This window comes from Cryptomeria japonica, chromosome 4 (genome assembly GCF_030272615.1).
Source record: "Cryptomeria japonica chromosome 4, Sugi_1.0, whole genome shotgun sequence".
Classification (NCBI taxonomy): Eukaryota; Viridiplantae; Streptophyta; class Pinopsida; order Cupressales; family Cupressaceae; genus Cryptomeria; species Cryptomeria japonica.
In genome coordinates, this window is record NC_081408.1 from 155309494 (window position 1) to 155335035 (window position 25542).

General features: G+C 36.3%; 1 protein-coding gene across 4 annotated transcripts in view; it reads left to right on the forward strand.

Moving 5' to 3' along the window:
* The first annotated feature begins 222 nt into the window (after positions 1-222).
* Positions 223-25542, forward strand: part of LOC131040826 (uncharacterized) — a 42574-nt gene continuing 17254 nt past the window's right edge. For all 4 annotated transcript variants that reach the window (XM_059219659.1, XM_057973781.2, XM_059219660.1 and 1 more), the window contains exons 1-2: positions 223-550; positions 756-1265. In XM_059219659.1, the coding sequence (XP_059075642.1) occupies positions 349-550; positions 756-1265 (712 nt within the window). In that variant the 5' untranslated portion in view covers positions 223-348. The remainder of the gene's footprint in view (positions 551-755; positions 1266-25542) is intronic.

The window sequence follows — 25542 nt, forward strand, 5'->3', positions numbered from 1 at the left end:
CTGCTGATAAGTACGGGAGGATTGCTCTCCACTATGCAGCTCTTCATGGCCACATCAATCTCTGCACTTTTCTAATGAACAACTGCGAGTTGAAAGCCAAAGAAAAGGATCGAAATGGAGAAAATCTACTTCATTTTGTTGTAAACAGAGGTAAAGCACACATAGTATACACATTGTTGGAATCGCCTGCTGTGAGGAATCTGTTCTATTTGGAGGATGCTAACGGTAAGACGCCATTGCATAAAGCAGCTGCCATCGGTGATGTAGATACTATGTGGACTCTGCTAGAAAGGGTTTCTCTCTTGGACCAGAGGGACACTCTCCTGGAAGAGAAGAATACTCTATTGGATGAGAGAGTATGTATTGGTCGCTCTTCTGGACACTCTCGTGGACAAGAGAGTATCTCTTGTGGACTCTCTCGTGGACACTCTTCTGGACACGCTCAAGAAGAAGAGGGAGTCTTCTCTGGACGAGAGTGAAAAAGAAATTGTGGAAAAACTCTTGATGGACAAAGAAATCGTGAAACAGATCGTGAAAGAAATTGTGAAAGGTATTCCTCACCCCGATTTTTTACTTCAAACTGTTGATAAGACCATGCAATTCACTTATGAATGTTGCGTTCATTGCCATGGGCTGTTTTATTTGTAGATAACTAGTTTTTAAACATAGTTGCATTTGAATTAGTATTAGATAGCTATTCTTAGATGCATGTTTGCATGATAATGGATTGTAATAAACTTTTACTATTTTCACAGAGCACGAAGAAAGGACGAGAAAAAGTATTCGTCAGCCCGATTTCTTCGGCCAAACGGCTCTCCTCGAAGCAGTAAGGAGGGGTCACTGTGAAGCCGTACGGTACCTGTTAGATAAGGGATCTAGGCCTCTCTTTGAACGAAACTCTGAAGGGAAAACTGCACTTTACTATTCTGTGCATATTGCAGACAAACAAGCGGCGATTCAGATGGCTGAGATACTGTTGAATCATTATACATCTCGCGAAGAGAGGTTGCTTCTGCTTTGGGCGTCGGCTATAGGCATGGGTACAGCAGAACAAAGTGCAGAATCCTCACCAGAACTTCACAATTTTCTCATGCAGCAAAGAGAACTCGCCGCTGGAAGCTCAAGTGACTTGCTATTTAGCGCGATTAAACTAGGGTATGAGGCATTAGCATGGGAATTTATCGATAGAGGTGCAAACACTAGTCAGATAGACAACCTCGCCGACCGTGATTTATCGGATGTTGAGCGAGAGCGATTCAATAAGTGTATGCTTTCTTCACACCCTTATCTTCTCCATCTGCATATCCATTTCTTTGTTGTAGATTTACTGTTTCCCGTAGTTTTTATGTTTCGATTTGTTGCCAAAAAATATGTATGACAAATATTTCTGTTGCGAAACTATTAATCAGCTTATAGGCTTTTTATTTATGGATCCTGCGAAAAAAATTGTTTCATGACATTAAACTAGTTTCACTGTCTGTTTGGAATCATTTTCAATCGATAATATCTGATGTCATAGGGTTTTGGAAAATGCCTATTTTACCAAATTTAGTAAATTCTTAGGTATTTATGCATTAAAAGTAATAAAAAAAGAAATGGGGTTCTCATTTTTTTATGAGATCTTTGATTTCTTGGTTTTATTGGTTATGTAATGGTTCCAGCTTCTTTTTTCCCTGCTGGACAGTTTGATTTGAATCTTATTTGCTTCTTTCGAAGAATTTTCCTGTGTTTTAATTCCATCAATATAAAGACAAGAGAGTACGTTTGGATCATTTGCAACCTTGCCTTGTTCAAAGAAGAGGTCAATGCTGGTTTGGAGAGCCTTAGATCAGGTGTTGTTGTTATCGAGACATTGCGAAGAGCCAAGTCTCCTTGTAGACCTTCGAACCTTATAGGGAGATATTGGAGACCTTGTCCATTTTTCTAACATGACCGCAGTTTATTATTAAGGAGCTACAGACCACATAGGGTTTTGATAATATTTTTTCTGTTACAATGGCTCCATGGCCTGCTTGACAGTGGAGATTTACAGCCGCTTGCAGTTGCGCCTCTACTCTTATGCCTTCCATCTGCCTACTCATCACAAAATTAGGGCTAACTGGTTAAGCTAACCAACTAGGTCAAGTTCATCAACTCAATCAACTAGCCACTTCAACTGATATACTGTCTAGTAAAAGAGGGTAAATTCAATGAGGAATGTGAAAGAGGATTAGGACAGCCAATTAATATGGTAATGTGCCTTTGACATTCTTTTTAAGATATAATTTAAGTACTCAAAATCAAATATTATTGTTAAGAAAAATAACATATAAAATATTATTGTTTCCCTTTCAATCCTGCATATGCAGAACTGGAAAAAAACATTGTAGAAACGACTCGTTTAGACATTGTCACGAACTATTCTGTGTTTTTGTTTTATTAGTTCTTCATTCTGGGTGTAAGTTGAACTTAATCAGTTTTCAATTATCTACAATAACATCATTGAAAATTCCGAGGAAGGGAGGAACTTTGCTGTTAATCAACATGTGTACTGTTCTACATTGGTGGCGACAATAATATTATGTTTTTCCTCAACACATGGGATAATATTCTGCTTCTGAGAAGTGGATTTGGTCGCAACAATGAAAATAGAAGATTTTGTGTGGCGGTGGGCATTTCGGCTGACGTGTATATTTTTCTTTTCATTTTACTGATTTATTGTTGAGGTTTTATCCCATGTTGGGTGTATTTATGAGTGGAGGACAGGTCATATCCCATGTCGGAGGTTTTTCTATCATCATTCTGAGATAACACTCTGGAAAGTCTGACAGGGTAACTTTCAATGGGGAAAAATTGTCAGGGATCGAGGTGTTAGAGAAGCATGTGAAAATATTCTAGCATGATTAAATCCAAAAATTTTATGAAAACTGAGTATGCCAATGTAAAAGGGTAAGCATCAGGATCGGGAGCGACTCTATTGTTATGTTAGGATGAAAATTTCCAACATTTTGATAAGATGAAAAAAGATAAGTGAAAAATAATGGAAACAAAACAAATAACAGGAACACAATAAAATGAAACAGAAAGAAAAATAAAAATAGGAGCCTTTCATTTGACATGTCATAAGGTATGTTTAGTACAACATAAATAATTTGAATTTTAAGACAAAATTAAAAATGTAATTAAGAGAAATCTATTGTTCATATAATTTCAAAAGAATAGAAGGGGGAGAAAGACAAATAAATAGGAAAGAGAGGAGGAAGCAAACCAAAAAGGGTATACGAGTCTGATGAAAATTTTATCTAGATCCAAGGGAGTGAGTTGCTCCCTTGGACAGCAATGAGGATAGCCTCATGGAATGTTAGGGGAGTGGCGACCCCTAATAAGAGGCAATTGATTAAGCGTGAGATGGAAGTCCTTATGGTAGAAATCATTATGCTACAAGAGACAAAAATGCAAAAACAGTCTTCCTCTGATTTTGTAATTTTTTTGCAAAAAATGGAGGTGGGAGTTTGTTGAGGCACAAGGCTTGGTGGGTGGTTTAGTGGTTCTATGGGATTGTGAAGTGGTAGATGTCAATATAATGGAAGTACACCTAGAGTGGATGTTTGGTATAATAAAGCATAAGAAAGATAATATGGAATTTTTCATATTTAATGTCTATGGCCCAATTAAGAATGAGGAAAAGGTAGCCACGTGGAATGCTATCAGAGATAGGAAACAAGTGTTTGGGGGCAATGCTATTTTAGGCAGGAACTTCAATGCTCAATTGGATCCTGTGGAGATGAAGGGTGGCAGAATTGGAGCAAACTATAGAGCGATGTGTGATTTTAGAGAAATGGTAATGGATTTAGGGGTAGTCGATGTGTACCCAAAAATAGGGAGTTAACCTGGATAAACTGCCAAGCAGGATTCGCCAATATAGCGAAAAGATTGGATCAATTTCTGGTTGGTCCAGAGTGGATGAAGGACTCAAACATATGTGAGTCTCATATTGTTCCCTTGTTGGCTTGTGATCATTTCCCGATATCATTGGAGGTCAAAGGGGTGAATAGATCTGCGAATGGAGAATTTTTCAAATTTTCCCAAATGTGGTAGAGGGAACCAAATTTGATTAACAATTTAAAAGAATGGAGGATCGAAAGTAATCCTTTCCAAGGAACCCTATCATTCTACTTCATCAAAAGATTGGGAGTTTTGAAAGAGAAATTAAAAACGTGGAATAGGGAGGTTTTAAAAATGTTTTTGAAGAGAAAAAAAGGATCAAAGAGGAATTGTCAATTTTAAATGAGAAAGTTATTCAGAGAGGTATGTTTACAGAGGATTGTATAAAGGAAAAAGAATTGAACAACTCATTAGCACAAATTCTGAAAAGGGAAGAGATCTTCTAGAAAGAAAACTGAAGAGAGAAATGGTTGAAAGATGGAGATTTTGTTGGTGTAAATAATTATTCATCTTGGATATTATTACACTTACTTAAGTTTACTTAGGAAATGCATTTCGTAGTAGTTTGGGTATGAGACACTTGGGTGTTTGTGCCACATTGTGATAGTGTGTGTAGGAGAAATTCCACCTTTTATGGTGTTGATCTTGTTACTACTTTATCATATCCACTTATTGTGGAGTGATAATTCCACCTTCGTTGGGTGATCCACCTCATGTGGACTATTATATTATTTCTCCTACCTACCCACACCTAATTCCTACCTACCCTTGTTTCTTATTGAGCCACATGTCATGTTTGTGTGCTCACATATCCCTAGCCTTGCCTATATAATCAGGCTCATCTACATTGTATGTAATAATAATTGATCATTGATCATTTTCTATTGATGAGAATACAGTTTATTCTTGTCCTATATTGTGTCTCTATTTTATACATTTCATTGAGCTCTGGATCTTGGCAAAATCTCACATGGTATCAGAGTTATTGGGGCTTCATTGATTCATTTTGAAGAGGCATTATTGCGACGTCAAGAGGCAGATTTGAGGAGCCACATTTTTTGGAGGCATCCTAGACCATATCCGACCCTGCCATTGCGTCCAGAAGGTCATTTCCATGAATTTTGGTTATAAAGTCGACCTATTTTGGTGAGGAAATTTTTTTCCCCATTTTGGCTATTATCGTACGGATTTCGAAATTTTTTAATTATTTTCAAAAAAAAAAAAAAATTTATATTGTCTGAAAAATTTCAAAAAAATTAAAATAAAAATCATTAAAAAAAATTTCGGAAAAATTGAAAAATCAAAAAAATAAAAATAAAATTAAAAAAAAAGGTTCTTTTTTGGGGGGTCCGCAGACCCCCCCCCCGTGACCCCCGTACTGCAAAGTATTTGATTGCAGGTCCAGACCTGCCGCAGCCGCCAGGACCCGTACTCGTCGTCACCGAAGTCTACAACACCTGACCGCTCTGGACATCGCACCTGTACCTGTCGCTGTCAGCCCGCACCAGACTCTCCCGCCGACCACTCACCTCTCCCTCCGGCCTCCTTACCTGCACGTTGCCGAGTCCCGTCCGCTCAGCTCCTGTTGGCAGCACTTCCCTCCACCTCTGGTGACTTCCAGCCCCACGGCCGTCGGTATATTCTCCTCCAGCGTTACAAAACTGACAATTCACATCCCCCACGTGGCAGGAGGCCACTGGCCCGTGGCCACCTCTGACTGACATGTCATCTCCGTATGGCAGCCAAGTCAGACTGCCACATCATCCATACGGCCTGCACAGTCATCTGCCACATCAGCCTGTCCGTACAGTACGGACGCCCAGTCAAAAAAGAGGCGAAGTTTTTGCGACAGTCATACGACCGTCAAATTTAACACAATGACTTGCTAATGTCAGCGCCATGTCATCATTTTTCAAAAAATTTGCAAGCCCCTCTCATTGAGATTTTTGATTTTGCAGTTCAACTTCAAATGGCCATAACTTGCTCATTTTTGCTCCTTTTTGGGTGTAATGTTTTTTTAAATGGGCTAGAAATTCGTGCTTTCCGCAATGGTGAAGAAATTTTTTGATTTTGATGCATGGATTTTTCAGAAAATGCAGTTTTTGGTGACTATACCTGAGTAATCCCAGTTTTTGCAACTTCAGAGGCTTCGTTTAGGGTCATACGACCTCCTTTTCAAGTGCCATTTTTTTTTTAAAGTGCGTATTTTTTCGTCTACTTTCACATGATGCTATCAGATTGATGCCATTGTAAGTAGAAATTGTACTTTCAGATTTTGGCCATTTTTGGCTCTCTTGGTACTTGTATATTTGTTTGAATCTCAGTTAGATTCATTGCACTATTGATTGAAGTCTCTTTTATCTTATTTGAGAAGTTGTTAAATTTGCGTCATAAGTCCACTTTGCCTTGTTTTGCAAGTGGCTCATTGTAATCGCACTAAGTATAAAGTGCCAAAATCATCACTTTGAGGGGGGTTACTTTGATTGATTGAATTTGGGGGGGGTGTCTCTTGTGCTTTTGTGCTCGTGTTCCTTCCTTTTTGCTGCTATGGGTTCTTCTAAGTTTCCTCTCTTAACTCCTCATAATTATGCTACTTGAAAAATTGATGCATGGAGTAAACTTATGGAAAAAGGACTCACTCATTACATTGATCGAATTATTGTTGCTCCTGCTGATCCTAAGGTTGATCCAGTTGGTCACTTGGATTGGCTCACTAAAAATATCATGGCAATTGGTGCCTTAAGAAAGTATGTATCAAAAGATCTCATTTTTCATATTGAGAAATGTACTCTAATCAAGGATGCTTGGCAAAAGTTTCAAGACTTGTATGGTCAAGTTGATGAGATTAGGGGATATCAAATTGATAGTGATCTCGCCATGTTAGATCCCAAGAACTTTGATACTATACAAGATTATGTCACTAAAACAAATGAGTTGAGGGCACAACTCAAAGATTGTGGCATTGATAAGAAGGATACTCAATTGATATTCAACTTGATAGGCAAGCTTCCACAAGAATATGCAGCCTTTGTTTCTAGTTTCCAAACCCATAGGATGACAATGGGTTCAAGCTACAAAATGCCTACATTTGATGCTTTCAATGAAATGTTGATGATGGAACAAACTAAGTTGATAAGCATGGGCATTCTTAAGGCTTCTAAGTCTCAAGCATTAGTGGCAAATCAAGGGAACAAAGGAAATCAAAGAAAGGACAACTCAAACAAGAAAAAATGGCAATCAAAGCCTAAGGAAAAAGCACCATCTTCTCCACAACAAGGAGATTCATCCTCTTCCAAGAGAGATAATTCACCAAAGAGGGAGAGACCTACTTGTGCTTATTGTAAAAAGATTGGTCATGAGGAGCATCGTTGCCATTCTAAGAAGATTGATGAGCTCACACATATCATCAAAAAGCATAACATTGATTTGTCTAAAGTCTACAAGAAGGATGATTCATCAACTTCCACTTCCTCACATTCAAAAGGAAAAGGGCAAGCATTCATGGCTTCTACAAGTGGGAAGACTAACTCTTTTGGAACAAGAAAAAGAAAAGCTCTATGTGCTACTATCAGACATGATTCAGAGAGATGGCTTCTAGATTCAGGGGCTTCTCATCATATGGCATCTTCGCAATCTATGTTCTCTACATTGAAGCCTTGCACCATGCCACAAATTTTGATGGGCAATCATACATACATGGATGTGATTGGAAAAGGATCTATTGACATTGGGGATAACTCCTTCAATGATGTGTTGTGTCACTACTACATAAAGGGGTGTTTTAAGACAATATTTAAGACAATTTTTGAGCAAATTGTCTCAACTTGAGACAAAAAAAAAGTTTAGTATTGTCTTAAATAATGTCTTTAACCGAGTGTCTTAAATTATCGTAATTAAAAATTGTCTCTATAAAGACAATTTAAAACATAAGTTTTTTTGTCTTTGTAGAGACAATTTCACTTTTGTCTCTAGTTGGGATTTAAAGACATATAGTCTTTCTAGAGACAATAGTTGGGATTAAAATCTGTCTTTAGATCTCAACTATTGTCTCTCTAGAGACAATATAAAAAAATGTATTAAAAAAATAAACAATTTATTTTTAAAAAAAATGTGTAGTTTTCAATCAAAATGTATTAAAAAAATAAACAATTTCTTTTAAATATTTTTTTGTGTAAGTTTCAACCTTCAATGTTTCCAAATAGCAATACAAGATTCAATGTAATTATTTTCAATATTTAATTTCTTACGAAACACTGAACAAAATACCATAACAAATTTATTAACAAGGAATACCATAATAATTATATTTATTTTCAATGTTTTGTATTTACATAATGATGTGGTATTTCTCTAGAGAATATTGGATGCGGTAAACAAGAAACGGTAGCAGAGTCTTCACAGCAGAAGGTTACCACAAGGTTCTTTACAAGAGAAGGTAGCAGGGTCTTCACAGAAACACATAGTTGCCTTATGGCCTCAAGCCAAATCCTTCAGTACTACTAACTCCATGAACATTGGACATGGGCATCCACATTTTTGACAAGTATAGATGAGCACAATAGAGTCAAACTTCACATGACTGAATAGAGCCATTTTTAGCAGCATAGTTGATTGTGGAATTTTTAGCAGCTTACAATCATGGAGGAGGCTTTGGCTCAGTATATACATAATAGCCTTTGAGCAGACATCAATATGAAGAAGAAGAAGAAGAAGAAGAAGAAAAGAGTATCACAATTGCAATAAGAACCAGAAGGTTATGCAGCTGAAACCATGGAGTTAAGAAAGGCAAACTATTAGAAGAAAAAGTATAGTTGATCCTAATGCAAAACCACCCACTTTCATGTTTGGGATAGGAATCTCCTGCTTCATCCTCAGTTAAATCAACATCTCTCACATACTTCTTCCACAACCAATGTTGTTTTCTCCAATTGGCACATTCTTTGTCTCATGAAGGAGAAATAGTACAAATACTGTCATGACTGAAACCCAAGCAGCCACATTTTTTTGATAAATATGGACAAGGGCATCCACAGTTTTGACAATAACATTTCCACCCCGTCTTGCTACAGGAACTACCTGAGATAGTATAAAAATTACACGAGTAAAAAAATATTCTAAAAAGATTCATTTAAAGGATAAAGCAACATAAAAGAAAGTAACCCCTGAAATGATAGACCAAGAAAGTTACACTAAACACAATTTCTCAAAAATAAAAAAGACTTACCTGAGTGGGAGACATGTCCAAAGAAGCAGCAAAGTTTCTTGTAAAGTTTCTTTCCATTCTTACGGTGTAATTGGATAATTAAACATTTAATAAGGTGATAACGACAAGTAGAGGTCTAACAGAGCTAGAATGACCATCATCAGGTATCAATGGGTCCAACACTTGGCCAGCAACACATGATGGGCAATCTACATGCAGCAATGAATAAATGAAATAAGTAATAGAATTTTCATTTCCTAGACCTGAAAACACACTCACTTTTATGTTGAATATATCATTCTCAACTTCCCTGCTAATTTGAAACCATAAACAAAACATAGTGCATCAAAGAGAAAGCAACCTGCAAAACATTAATCTCTCACATCTCACACTAGATTTTAAACATAATTTATTGGGTATAAAATTTATATTTTTAAAACTAAATTTGACATAGCCATTTACCACTAAGTCCAATCATAAGAAACTAAATGTTTGAAATAGCCAGATTTTTGGGCTTCAAGCACATGGAAAATAAAGCGAACATGCTATTCATCATAAAAGAAATGAACATAGACATGAATTCTTTTGCAATAACAAAAGTGAAGACAAGGTTAACACACACACTGACACTTTGTCCAGCAGATCTGAAATATTTAAGACAATTTTCTATCGGGGGAATATAGAGGTAATCATGCCAAAGAATAGTGAAGTCAAAAGGAGTAACAACAGTGAGCAATGAATAAGATACAAAATGACTGTCACAAGTCCCAAGAAAGGTAGCACTAACCAAAACAGAGTGAAGGATGAGTAGTATGAAAAGAGCAAGTCCTCATCATCTGAAGATTATTTGCAGTCACTGATAGAGAGAAGCAAGATAGCCCCTTGCACTGGGACAGGACCCTAGCAACAATCAAGGTAATGAAAGTTCCTGCATCATAAAGCAAAATGATAAGGCACAATGACATAGCACAATAAGAGGTTGTAATCCCAAAACCATGAAAGTGTTTCAAATCACAAACCTCAATAGTTAGGGGCCAATGATCTCTTGAGGATGCCATGAAATGTTAGGTTAGAGAACAAATATTCCTATCAAATGATCACGAAAATAGCAATCAATACAAGAAATTTATTAAATCTTGTGAGCAGTATCAAGGGCAGTATATTGGTAATAGGCCATAATGGCAATAAACATACTTGAACAAGCAAATGTGGGGTAGTCCAAAGACAAAAAGAGTTCGCTGTATTTTTTTTTTTTTGAAGTGACTCCCTCATTGTTTTGAGAAAGGCCTGCTACACTATGAAGATTAGCCTTTGTTAAGAATAAAAACCTCATGGACAATAGGGTGGTCTAACTAGATGCAGAGCATGGATATAGGTCTCCTGGCTGGCTATTAATGGTATATGCATCTGAGCCTTGTAGCTGCCCTGTTTGAATACCCTGGTTTAATACATCTACAATATTTGCATTCCACCATTCGCCTACGCATCACAGCAAACAAAAACCATGAATCTCTTGAACACAAAATTTAGCAAAGTGATTTTCAATAAGCAAGAATATAATATACATAAATACCCTGGTTTAATACATCTACAATATTCGCATTCCACCATTCGCCTATGCATCACAACAAACAAAAACCATGAATCTCTTGGTCACAAAATTTAGCAAAGTGATTTTCAATAAGCAAGAATATAATATACATAAATTAGTGCAGGTAACATCAATTGACTTGAGATGGAAAAACAATTGTAGACAAACAATTTTACAATAACAAATGACTTCATTGGTTGCTACCATTCTATATTAGTTTAGAATTAAAACATGTTTAACCTATAATTGTTCAAAAATTACACAATATATTTATAGAGCTTAACAAAATTGGTAAGGCATAGATAATAGACCTAAGATAATAGGACCTCATCAACCGTTGGGACAAAAGGATAAGGGATTCTGAATGGTGGTTTAATTATCAAAGCTGAATGGAGTAATGGGACACTGTGTGGCTGTGCTTGAAACTTCATGAAATGAACTTAGTGGAACCAGTGATCTATTGCTTCTTGGACTATCTGGCAGTATGGAAAATCCACAAGGAAGGAGGGGTATGTATGAAGGATCCTCCCCACTCATTGATGTACTCAAAGATGGCACATCTACTAGTGCGTAAACTATGACTGACCCCGACGCATCTGTGCAGCTCTCTTGGAGTATTAACTCTACATTCTGGCTTGTGGAGCATGCCTACAAGAATTTGAAAGAAAAATATCCCATTAGAAGTGTATGATCATGGGAAGTCTCAACGCCACCTACTTGCAAAGAAAGTACAAATGAACCATCTTAGAACTGCGAGTGATGTGGTGAACTCAGTAATTGCAATGACATTTAAAATTAGTATGGAAATTGGAAGTAAGGGCATCTACAATATTTGAAATTTTTTGTTGAATTTGTGAGCCATCTGATACAAGGTCAAGAGAATTATCCATGAAATAAGTAGGTTGAAGATAATACAAGATGAGTATATCATCATATTCACACCTTGTACACTGAGGATTATCAGTACAATAAGTTAGCCAACTCGACATGTAAGAAACTTGTTCATGAAGAGGAAGAAAAGGAAAAAATGACTAAAAAAAAGAATCAGATTGATTTGGATGCAAAATTGGAACAACACAACTGAGACACTAAAATTGGAGCATCACTAGAAAGATGCCAATGCTATAGTATTAGTAAAAATTGGGTTATTAAAACAAGTTGTGTACTCCCATATGAAATATGTGAAGTTAATGGAGGATTTTTTGATTAGCGTGAAGAAACAAAAATTTTTCTATCAAATAGTGACAAATTAAAGTTGAAAGTTGAACTGGAAGTTAAGAATCAACTTAAAATAAAATTTCAATTGAATGTGACTTCAATTACTTAAAACATCCAAATGCGTAACAACCCATCCTATTTTTTATTATGTTTTTTGTAATACTGAAAATGCATATGTAATGTCTCCAACATTTTTTTATCACCCAGATCCTGAAGTGGGCAAGGAGAGAGCGTACAGGCTTCCAACCACATAGCTATTCTAAATGAATATAAGTGCAATGATATGGTGACAAGCCTACCAGAATATGTAGATAGTATAGCCAGTAGGCGACAAAGCCAACCTTATCAACACCTCTTTGGTGGATTGTGTGCATGCAATGCAAGCCACTGGCAGAAAATGTAAGCTTGACTTAGACCAAATTGGTCGATAATGCCAACTTGTTCAATGCCAAAATGGGCTGAATTAAATGCTATGGTGATAGGCGGTAAACCATCTAATCTTAGAATATGAGATAAATTCAAAGAAATCCTCAGGAAGTACTACCATCTGGAGTTTACAAGATTAATTTTAAATGCATTGCAAATTAACAATTCATGAAGTAAACTGTTGTTAATCACCTTAGGTCCTTATATAAAGTTCTCATTATAAAATCGGTTGTAGCAATATAAAAACACCCCCTAAATTTTTTGTGTTAAACCAATGAAACTACAATAAACTTAGAACAACTGAACATATAAGAGTGTTTTCTGTTATTACAATCTTTATTCTGTTTGGATAATATATTATCTCTACTGTGACAAGGTTCATCAAGATGTTTTTTGCTTGCATTAACTCAAAATTGTTTTCAGATTTTATGCATACATATAAATGTATGATAAAATAGATAATACCAACTGAACATTCACTTGGAAACTTTGTCTAAATACGTTGAGAAAGAGGCATTGTATGCTGGTTATAGATTAGCTATTGCAGATTGCATATGTGGGTAGTAAATAAGAACCTTCAAACTATCGTTTCCTCAATATGGGAAGGCCACCCAACTAAAGCGAAAATGTCTTCATACTTTTGTTTAGACTCATCATTGTTATAATCAGAAACCCAACAACCTACAGGTCTGAAAAACATGCTTCAGATTTCATTCCAGCCCATTCAAGGTGCTACCACAAGGTGGTTAGCAAATAGAAATGTCAAATCACCTATAGACTTCACAAATATACCAGCTAACAATCTTGAAAATCAGAGAATTTTAGATTACAAGACTGTTGTTGCAACATGACAGACATGACAGACTAACAACAACTTCAATGTTAATAAATTCATCAACAATCAAGCATTCCGGTTGTGGCAGACAGACTGAATTATACCATATCTGGATGGAAGTCAGGTTCTTTCTTTTTAACTCAGATTAGAATTACACATCTAAAATAAATAGAATTCTCCTGTAAATGTTCCCAATGTTAAATTTTAAATTATATATTTATATATAAATTTTTTTAAAAACTAATATAAACTCATTATGAAAGATTAAATTCAATCCAAATGTATTTCAAAGTCAAAACCATAAAAATAAATCTGCACAAGGAATACTCACATTTAAGAGGAGTTTTAGATGATAAGAGAAATCAAATTATGAGATGAGATACAAGTCCAAATTCTTTTTTTTTTAAATCTGAATGTGCTGCCTAGTTGCTAGCCCGATAGGGTCAAAGTACATATTGTGTATTAAATCCCAAACATAAATCATATTTGTTTCCAAGCTTCTTGCTTACCTACCTAATGATGATGAGTCAAACATTGATAGGTGTTGCAACCAAAATGATATGTATATGCCAAGTATGTATTACAGTGGGAATATGTATGGCGGTGGATATTCAACCAAATTGTGGTCTTTGGCGTGAACCTTCAAGTTATACCAAGTGTATAATCTTGCAGTGGGAATGATATTTTAAAAAATCTATATATTTAGATTTCTCAATCCCAAATTAGAGAGACATATCACACAGAGGGCAATTAAATTTGATTAAACGTGTTTTAGCCTTTTATTAGATATAGTTTTGATATCAATGACAAATATATGTTCTTGTCTAACAATGATAAGTAATGACAGTTTAGAGCAATCATATGTTGTTGCAATCAATACAAGGGCAAAGACAATATGGCCACAACCAACACAAAGCAGCATCCCATTCCAAATAAAAGTCATGGAGTCAGTGGAAGATATAGTCCCACACAAGGACAGGGTAGTTAATTGAAGGAGCTACTCTGTGTACATACATCTAAGAATACTTTTTCTAGCTTTAATAAAATAAGTAAAACAGAAGTAAAGAAATTTAATGGACAATCTCAAACAATGAGCAGAGATAACAGAAAAGAGAAAATATTGATATTCCATAATTTTAAAAGGACAAGTGATAGTATAATAATGATAGAGAATGACAATCACTACCTCATGAAGCCAGGGATATAAGTGTCAAAATAACAGAGGGATGACAGTCAATAATATTAGTTTTAGCAGCATGTTGACATTGATATCAAAGCAATAAATTGAAATAATAGAAGGTCTCTTTCTCTGGCCAATATTGCTAAGGCTTCTTTCCCCAAGATTAATTTTGTTTCATTCTTGGTTCTATTGGGAAGTCACTCTCCTCAAACCATCTCTGAGTGCTCTTCCTATCATATGCAACTATATAAAAAAAGTCACCAGATCTTTCATCATTTCTAGGAAATTGGGACAATCATAACAAGGCTTAGACAATAGGTTTGATGGAATACAAGCTATACATCATCCCAAAGACAGCTTGAGCAACAGTTCACAATAATCGGGATAGTGAGAAGACAACTTATCTATGATAATCATCTTAGACAACAAAGCATGTCAAAGGAATTCCAAGTACATAATCACAGCATTAAAGGATAGTGCAGAGCAGGTTAGAGACAATAGAAAGAAAGGGAAAATATTTCTTATGACAGTGAGCTTGAAAATGGAGTTAGAAGATAGATCTATACAAATACCCCAAGCACTATTACCAATCATGTTAGGAGTGCAGTCTTTTATTACATAAAATGAGAAATTATTGACAATTAAATAATAAGGTATAATATTCATCAAGAGGCAATAGAAAGGTACAACCCAAGGAAGAAATATCATAGTCAATGCTTGCAAATTAAGTTCTTGACAATGCCTTATGCCATGTCTTTGGAATGGAGGCCATTGAAAGAGTAAATAGACCAGCTATACGCACAAAAGGGCGCTGCCATTATAGTGATCTAGAAAGATTTCAGTCCAGTCATATGGCTATGTCTAGCAAAGATTAAAAGAGGATTCCAAGAGCAGTCTCAAGAAGCAAAGGAATGGTGTGGCAGGACTCTACACAAGCAGTCAGTGAGAAATGATTTTAAGGACAGATAAGGAGAATCATAAAATATTGATGGACAATCTTTTGTCTCAGGTATAAAACAATCAACTAACTAGCAGTCCACAGTACAGGGGACTTTGCAATCAAAATGGATCTCCAATTATTGTTTTTGACAGTAGCTGTTGCATATGAGCAAGGAAATGACAAAGGCTAGCATACTACATGAATAATCTCCCCAAGAAACAACACATCATTGCCAACATCCACAAGACAATGATGACCTGTCTAAGGTAAGGTTTTGAATTCAAATATATTATAGTGATCAGGTTAAAGTACAAAAATGAGGTTCTGAAGACACAAAATGAGGCCATTGCATTGATCAGTGACAAACAAGATGCTAATAGTGGATCAAAATAATAGTGTGATGCTGCCACAGAAACAGAAGATCATGATGGTCTTGATTTTGGATGAGTTAACAATGAAATCAAACCTTATTTCAAGCTTCTATTAAGATAATATGAAATGACAGTCTAAAGAATGAAAGCAAGGTATTAGTCAATCAAGAGGATGCCTCTCAAGAGGGACTCTAATGCAGTCACAAATCAAAAAATGATAGTGTTTAATGAAGAAAAGAGGGCTGCCCAAAGCTTCAAAGACAATAAGGGTTTCTCAATCCTCTTACAAAGTTAAGAAAAAAAATAGTGTTCATTATAGTTTATAATAGTTTTAAAACAAATTCTGTACTACGTGAATGTTATAGTAAGCACTCAACAAGCACACTCATGCCAAAGCGAATTTTTTGAAATTAGATTTCTGCTCTCCAACAAGGATCAAAACTCTTGCATTTAACTTTGGTCGGTGCCCTCTTTTAACCAATGCATGTGATGTCTAAAATATTCCCCAAAATAATCAATCTTGGAGTCTAAGCTAGAGAACTTCTCCAAGCAATATTCTCGGGATATAAGCCAGATTCCCCAGATTTAAATCCTGCATTGGGATACAATCGAGAGACACAGTGTGGGGCTCTTGAAAAGGAGGCAAAACCTTTTGTTTGTGCTTAAACCAGGATGGGTTGATATAAATAGACAAATAGGCACCTGCTCGTTATTAAACATAGCAATTTAAAAAAAAACAATTTTAAATAATTTTTCGGTAGATATAAATAATTTTTGTGTTGATATGAATAGACAAACAGGTTGGTATTTTACATTTTTTTATGATATTCGTTTCCTCCTCCTCGGTGATCAAAGCTTTATATCAATAGGGTTGCTGATTACCTAGAATAGCATACAGAGCAAAGGTGGGAATTGAATCAATTGGTGGTAGAACCCCACTCAACCTTACTCGAAACACCCTTCCTGGCACCCGATCATGAATCATAATATGCATATAAGAATGCGGTTCAGGATTGCTGCTCCGAAAGAATCAGAATAGTAGAGTGGGGGGTTTCCGTGCCAGCAAGACAAATGGCCTATTATATGGTGGGAGTTTCCTATAGTTGCTTCCTCCATAGAGAAACCAAGAAGTCGAGTGGTTTTAAGAACCAAAACCCATTCGACAAAATCAATCAAGACGGGAGTCGACTGATTGATGGGAAAGCGAGGAGGCAGAGCTGTCGGCTAGTGGCGAAGCGCCCTGGTGTTGCCCCTTAAAATAGCACATGATTTGGGTATTTTTGGGTAGCAAGATTTTTGAAGTTTTTCTTAGAGATCAAATAAAATCTCTTGTTTGCACGTACGTGACATTAACCATTAACCATTGTTCATGTTTATTCCAGTAAAAAACAGACAAAACGATTGAGAAAAAATAGATAAATAAAATCCTGTGAGTAAGGGCTTACCTGAGAAATCAAGAGCACGCACGAGAACTCCATTGCAAACAAGCTCTTATTGCTCCAACATGTTCAAGATCCTTTAACATATTAGTTCAAGGGATTAAAAAAATTCAACACAGACGATACCCATCTAGAATGCCCACTTCTAAGGGCTGATAAGGGCTGATATTTTTTTCAATTTAATAGATCCAAATAACAGAGCAAGGGATACCCACATTAAAAAAAACCAAAAAGATCTACAAGAGAAAATTATTACCTGTTTGCAGCACAGACCTGGATTTCTCAACTTGGACAGTTTGCAGCTCACTCTTAGAATGTTGAATGGCAGTGCATGAGACGGGTTGAACAAGAGGGGCAGGACATAGAAAAATTCCCGCCATACCATGAAAACTGTTCCCGCCTACATCCCCATGATGTTGCCGCCGCTACCGCGAGTTTGTAATGGATGGAGCGGAAATTGCTACAAAATGGAGCGGCAGAGTCTGAGCTGAGCGCGGACTAATTGAATAAAAGTTTTATTGAGGAAAATTATTTTTTTATTGTTTTGAGACAATTAAAATATAAAAAATGTATTTAAGACAAAACTAATATATTGTCTTAAATATCTCTATTGTGTAGTAGTGCGTGTACTCCACTTGACAAACAATCTCCTTTCTATCTATCAAATCACACATGGCGCAACTAAGAGAGTTGTGGAGTTCACACCTGACTCAGTTTTCATTAGAGACTTGGAGACTAGAGCTATCATTGCAACTGGGGTGGTTGATCATGCATCTCGGTTATACTCCTTTTCAGATTTTGTTGATGATGATGATTTCACATTTGATGATTCTACACATGATGATCACACTTCTTGTGATGGTTCAGTTTTTGAGGAGAACTTTGGGCACTTGAACATGGGGATTCTCACATGTGACCCCATTCTTGAGCCTTGTATTTCATCTCCTCATATTGATATCACATCACCTATTGCACTTGATGATGCAGATAGTGCGACAGTTTTGCCTTCATGTGATTCAGTGCAGCAGGATATTCATTGTCTTCCAGCTTCAGATTCATGGGATGATTCCTTGACAGATATTACAGGTTTGTTTGTGGAATCCTACATTGCAGATTTGGGAGACATCATTGATGACATTCATCTTCTCTTTGATGAAGATGATCCTTCTTCGATTGTTGCGAGGGCACACTCTGACCCTCTTGTTCATTCTCTACATGATCATTCTTTCGAGGTTGACATGATTGTGGATACTTATGTACAGCAGTTGGAGGAGGTCTCTTTATGTTTTGAGGAGACATGTGAGTCTTTGGGACATGTTCTACATCCATCTCCACTAGATCTTGGAGTGCCTTTTTCAGCAGTGTGGCACAGTTTACCACCTTTGGAGGGGGTATCTTTCAGCATCGACATGGGGACACTTGAGCAGTTTTCAGAGATTCCCTTCATCATGAGTTTTCTTCATACATCTTCCCTTCATGATTGGGGAGACTTCATGGATACACCTTTGGTTTTGTTTCTTCCTAAGGGGAGGAATGTTGCTCGACGTCCGTGGAGCAGTTTCTTCATACATCGAGCTTCTATCATTGGTGCAGATTCCACATTGAGGGGGGGCTTCCTAGCTTCTCTTCTTCTCTCATATGGGGGGGACTTTTTCCTCACATGGGGTTTTGTCCTTCACATTCTTCTATGAGAGTTCTCTTGTATTGTTTTCATCTCTCTTTTGGGGGAGGGTTTTTTCCCATTGGGTTTTTCTCTCTTTCCCCACTTTGTGAGAGATTTCATTGCATTGGTTTGCATGCATTTGCATTTGTACATGGGTACCTAACATGGCCTAGTAGCCGAGACCCATCTTGCATTGCTTAGCTACATTGTAGACTTAAGTGCATTCCCCTAAGTTGCACTTAAGGGGGGGTGTTGGTGTAAATAACTATTCATCTTGGAAATTATTACACTTAAGTTTACTTATGAAATGCATTTCATAGTAGTTTGGGTATGAGACACTTGGGTGTTTGTGCCACATTGGGATAGTGTGTGTAGGAGAAATTCCACCTTTTATGGTGTTGATCTTGTTACTACTTTATCATATCCACTTATTGTGGAGTGATAATTCCACCTTCGGTGGGTGATCCACCTCATGTGGACTATTATATTATTTCTCCTACCTACCCACACCTATTTCCTACCTACCCTTGTTTCTTATTGAGCCACATGTCATGTTTGTGTGCTCACATATCCCTAGCCTTGCCTATATAAGTAGGCTCATCTACATTGTATGTAATAATAATTGATCATTGATCATTTTCTATTGATGAGAATACAGCTTATTCTTGTCCTATATTGTGTCTCTATTTTGTACATTTCATTGAGCTCTTGATTTTGGCAAAATCTCATAGATTTGAATACAAAATTTTATGCCTTAGTGAAATGTAGGAGGGATAAGAATTGAATTTTGAAGATTGAAGATGGAAATGGCAATGTCATATCAAAGGATGTAGAAATCAAGAAAGTCATAGTTGCATACTTCCAAACTCTATTAACGAGTAATGAGGGTAATATTAATCAAATGAATTTTATTGAGGAAATACTTGCATTGGTTAATCAAGATGACAATAAATTTCTTTTGGAATAATTCACAAATGAAGAATTAAGAGTGGTAGCATGTCAATTGGGACTCGATAAATCCCCAAGAACTGATGGGTTCCCTGCTAATTTCTTTCAGAAGTGATGGCATTTCCTAGGGGATGATGTTAGGAAGGTAGAAAAAGACTTAAGAAGAAGAAGAGATTTGTCAAGGATATCAACAATACGACCTTGGCATTGATTCCTAACAGAAATGTCTGCAAGAGTTTTTAGGACTTCAGGGCAATCTCTCTGTGTACCACTTTGTATAAAATTATCACCAAGGAAATGGCAAACAGAGTCAAGATTATCTTGAATAGAATAATCTCAGAAGAACAAAATGGATTTGTCCTAGGGAGAGAGATAATAGAAAGCATCATTGTCTCTAATGAGGTGACACATTCCTTACAGCAAAGAAAATATAAAGGTATAATCATCAAACTTGGTATTAGTAAAGTGTATGATAGGGTCAATTGGAATTTTTTCCTTGCCATTCTTAGAAAATTTGGATTTGTAGAGAATTGGATTAAGATGGTGGAGTGGTGTATCTCAACTCCTAGAATGTCAATAATTGTAAATGGTGGTTTAAGTGCATTTTTTGAGATTAAGAACGGTCTAAGGCAAGGTGATCCCCTATCTCCATTTCTTTTTGTTACAATGGCGGAGGCTATGGGGAGAAGAATCGGTAGACTTAGGAGAGAGGGTATCTAGAGAGGGATAGAATTATTAGATAGAATATTTGTTTCCTACTCAATTTGCAGATGATACAACCTTATTTGCAAAAGCCAATATGAGGGAGGCGAGAGTGGTCAAACCAGTTTTAGATGGATATGTTGCACAATTAGGACAACTGATCAATGAAGAAAATCCTCGATATACTGTTTTAATTGTAAGCAATCAGAACAAAGAAGGATTGTGAATGTACTGGGTTTTAGAGTGGAGTCCTTACCGTAAAAAAACTTAGGAGCCCCAATGTTGGCTAGAGCATGTAGAACATCTCATTGAGAGGAAGTTATATGTTGGATTAGAAACAAGACATCACCATGGAAGCACAAATGGTTATCATTGGCTGGGAGGATTCAATTAATTAAAGTTGTTCTTTTGGCAATTCCTATATATGTGATGTCATGTCTAAAGATTACAGGGAAGGTAGCTAGAATAATGGGAGTAATGGAAAATAATTTATGGTTCAGAGCTAGAGATGTGGAGGAAAATAAGGTACACTTGTTAGCATGGGATAATGTATGCAAAAGAAAGGAGGATGGGGGTGCTAGTATTCACAGATTGGGGAAGCAGAATATCACTCTGAGAGCTAAGTTAATATGGAAAGTATATCAAGAACCAGGGAAGATTTGGTCTAGAATCATCAAAGGGAAATACATGGTTACTAAAGAAAGGCAAAGGATTATTACTATAGCCAACCCAAAAAGGGGCTCGACTTATGGACTTTTATGTGTTAGAGAAGGCATATCATTACTAATCATGTCTTGTGGAAAGTAGGCAATGATCGGAAAGCAAGAATGTGGTCAGATTCATGGGATATAGTACCCAGCATTAAGGAGACCTTAAGAAATTAGAAATGGATTTTGGATTTGGAGAATGAGATTGGTCTTTGCATGTAGGACTATGTTATTCAAAAGGAGAATGAGATTTTTTATGAATGGAGGGACTTGGGTAACTATATTTCAGAACAGGAGTGGATCAAAATGCAAGTTCCTTTGAAGACTAGGAAAATTAAGTTGGTGGATCAAGAGGATAAGATCTTTTGGACAATGACAAAATCAGGATCCTATTCAGTTAAATTGGAATATTGTATGCAGAACCCAGCAAGCTCTAATCAAGTATGGCCCACAAAATTTATCCTAGGGTAAATTTATTCTTCCTAATGCAAGAGCTTTTCTATGGGTGGTTATGCAAGAAAATGTTTTAACAAGAGATAGATTAAAGAGGTTAGGAATAATGGGTCCCACAATATGTCCATTTTGTAAGCAATGGGAGGAGACAATGAACCATACTTTATATTTATGTGAACATGCAATGGTGATATGGGATTGGCTTATATTCTCTCTTGAATGTTATGAAGTTAGACTGGGTAATCTCCAAGAAATCATTAGAAGTTGGCAAGGTAGGTCGATGGGCATATTGAGGGCAGACATATGGAAAATAACCCCTTCCATGCTAACGTGGCATCTATGGAAAGAGAGGAATAGGAGGATCTTCAATGGTATGGACCTAGATAGTTTGCATCTGATTGACAAAATCATGTTCACTATCTATAAAGTTACGAATTCTAATCAGTGGATGAAAAAGAATAAATTTGTATCATCCTAGGGCATTGGTTCGCAAAATAAATGAAAATACTTGAAGGATCCAAGAGTTGTGAAACCTAATAGAGGTAATGGGAGGAAGGAAATAAAATGGTATCCTATGGATAATCTAGGATGGTAAAGCTCTACTTTGATGGAGTGGCAAAGGGAAATCTAGGCATAGTCGGAGTGGGATGTATCATCAGAGATAGTTCTGGAAATCCTTTATGGTCCCTTTGAAAAAAAATTGATAGGGATACCAATAATGAAGCGGAGTTGGAAGCTACGGCCAGTGGAATAAATCTTCATCTGAAAAAGATTTTTTTCACTGTACAGATAGAGGGAGATTCATTGTTTTGTATTAATGCTATTAATAAAGGGGAAGTGATGGTTTGGAAATTGAAAAGATGGGTCAAGATCATTAAAGTATTTCTTTCCAAGTTGGACTCGAACTCGATTTACCATACATATAGAGAGGTAGTTAAAGTGGCAAATGCCTTGGCTAATCAAGGCGTTGTTCAAAACAAGGAGAAACCTATACGTAAAGGCCTGGATATAGCAGAGGGTATAAGGCAACATTTAGAATTTGACAAGAAAAAGACAATCGAACAGATCCTTGACGGGATGTTTTCTTCGGGTGGATAAGATTATTTCCTTTGGCAGCATGTAATGAGGACTTTTCTGAAGAGAGTATAGATATTTTCTTATTTGCAAAGATTTGTCTCATTTGAAGGGGAAGGGAAAGATCTAGATGAATGTTTTGCCTATTCAATAAGGGTTGTAGGATTTCTTTCTAGTAAAGATGGTGGTGCATTTTGGACTAACTTGCATTTGTTTGGGAGAAGATGTTGATAAGCAAGTGAGAAGGATTTTGAATTGCCAGAGGAATACCTACTGTTGGCATTGAAGAACGTTCTAGGAGAAGAATTCTTTGCTGCAAGTCACTAGCACGATGGTGTGATCCTCGAGTGTTTTTATCGTTTGGCGGCCAAAGCTACAGGGAGAATGGACAAAAAAATAAGGGTTTCGATGAAGCTGGGTAAACAAAAATATAGGGTTGTCTTGGATACAAATATGTGTTGCCTGAAAGCGGATCCTGAGGCAGGTATGGTGGCAGGCGTGTTTAATGTGGAGGTAGTGAAGCAAGAGATAAAGATGGCAGAGGCATTGGAGATTTTTTAAGGAGGCATATTGGAATTTGACAAAGTTCCTTTTTCGACCTTTCTAAGTGTGAATTGGGGGTCTCCTTACTAATGCCCTAATCCCAAGAGCTAATATGCTTAGTGAGGGGTTGATTGAAATATTAAAATGGATGTATTAGCTTTATTGATTTGAGCGTTTTCACTTTTTGGATATGCTATGTCTGTTATGTATTAGATGTTCTTAATGTAAGTGGTTTGGGTTAGGATACTAGTATGAATCTATATATGTAAGGGGTATGTGTCTGGTAATAGCAGCAAGGATATTGCTGCAAAATCTATGTAAACCTTTTTATATTAATGAATGGGGCTACCACTTATAGTAGAAGCTTACCTTTAAAAAACAATCTATTGTTCATAAAAAGAAATGTATAGTCAAGAACTCTTAAATAGGACAACCTATAGCTAATGGGAATGCCTTGAAAAAGAAAACACTAGAAAAAGTGAATCAATTTTGGTCTCAAAGCTATCAACCAAATGGTGTGAAATTTGTCTTGCTAAACATAAACTACTATCTACAAATGCCACAAATAATTTAAGGTGGCAAACATGGAAAAAAGTGGAGAGATATAATAAAATCCTTGCCATCTCATTCTGAGGCATCACATCTTGACACAACTTCCAATCTTTCCACCAAGGTTTATAGGAGTTTATACCAATTTTGTGGATCATAGTAATCAAGATTACCTATGCATCTATGCTAAAAGTCACATTATATTGATTATAAAGATGAAACTTGACCTCAACTTCATTACATAAATGAAGATTCAAGGAGGCTCTACAAAAAAGTCTCAAGCAGTTGTTATTCATTTCAAAAAATTCTAAAGGCATGAAATTAAGTCATCATCTTTATAGGGTGGTAATAAAATTTGAAATAGGAGACTATAAATATTCTACATATTTATGGAAATAACATTATGAAAGCCAAAATAATTATAATTATACCAAAGTTTCCTAGCTTGAGCTATCTAAATATATTTTGTCATAGAAATCACTTGTACATCTAAATATTACCACCAACAAATTGCAGATGACACAATGTTATTAGAACAATCTGAGAGAAAGGGAGCCAAAATGATCAAGACCATACTAAACAAATATTCTAAAGCCTCTAGACAACAGATAAATTAGAATAAGTCCAGAACTACATCTTAGAAAGTAGGGATATAATAAAAAAATTCATCACTAAGGAAATAGGCAATGGTGAACAAGCTTTATTTTGGTTCAGCTCATGGAATAACAACAAAGTTCTAGAGGACTACCCAAATATGGAGGATATAAGAAGAGAGACAATAAGGGAATGACAAATTAACGTCAAGGACTATGGGGAAGAAATTAAAGAAAAGGGTTTATCAATGTGGGAATGGAGAACACTGGAGAACTACAAGCACCAGAAGATCAAAAAAGAAGACTTAAAACTTTACTAAAAGAAAGATGGTTAATAATCTCAAATGAACCAAAAAAAAAAAAGATGGTGTGGGTCAAAAATAGGCTCCTACAAGCTTAACCTAAGATATATAATTAAAGATATGTCACTAATAAAAGAGGGTTGGTCATAGTGGAGTAAACACTGCCTTCCAAACTCTGGGTTTTTTGCCTAGTTGGCGATTCAAGGAAGAGTGCTAACCTAAGACTGCTTAAGTAGAATGGGATATCAAGCACCAAGCAGATGTGTTCTATGTAAAGCAAGTGGAGAATTGACATACCACCTATTATTAAATTATCATTGTTCAAATAAGTGTTGGAATGCAATACAGGAAAAGGTAGAAGTCTACTACCCAAAACCCTAGCATTTGTTAAGTTAGTTCCAAATATGGAACAAAATGAGGAAAAAGGGTCTCTTTGAAGCAATATGAAAGGTGACCCCTTGAGTGGTGATATGAGAGATATGGATGGAGAGAAATAGAAGGATATTAGATAGAATAGGAAAGCACCAGTAAAAACCCTTATCAAGAAAATAGAGGACCAGGTAACTAACCCAGTGAATTCAGTTGCAAAGGAAAAATTTGGGAAAGGCTTCATAGTCAATATGTGGGATGACCGTATGGGTAAGAAATTAAAGGGTTTAGTCATCCCCACATATAATCACTCAAAAGGAAAAAAGAGAGGAAATTAAAGTAGAGAAAATACAGGATGGTCTCCTCCACAAGATGGGTGGTTCAAGATAAACTTTGATGGAGCTACTAAAGGTAATCTGGGAAAGAGAGGAATAGGTTGCATCAATGGGAATGAAGAAGGAGCAATAATTTCTCAAGAATCAGAATGTATAGGGATAACATCCAATAATGTG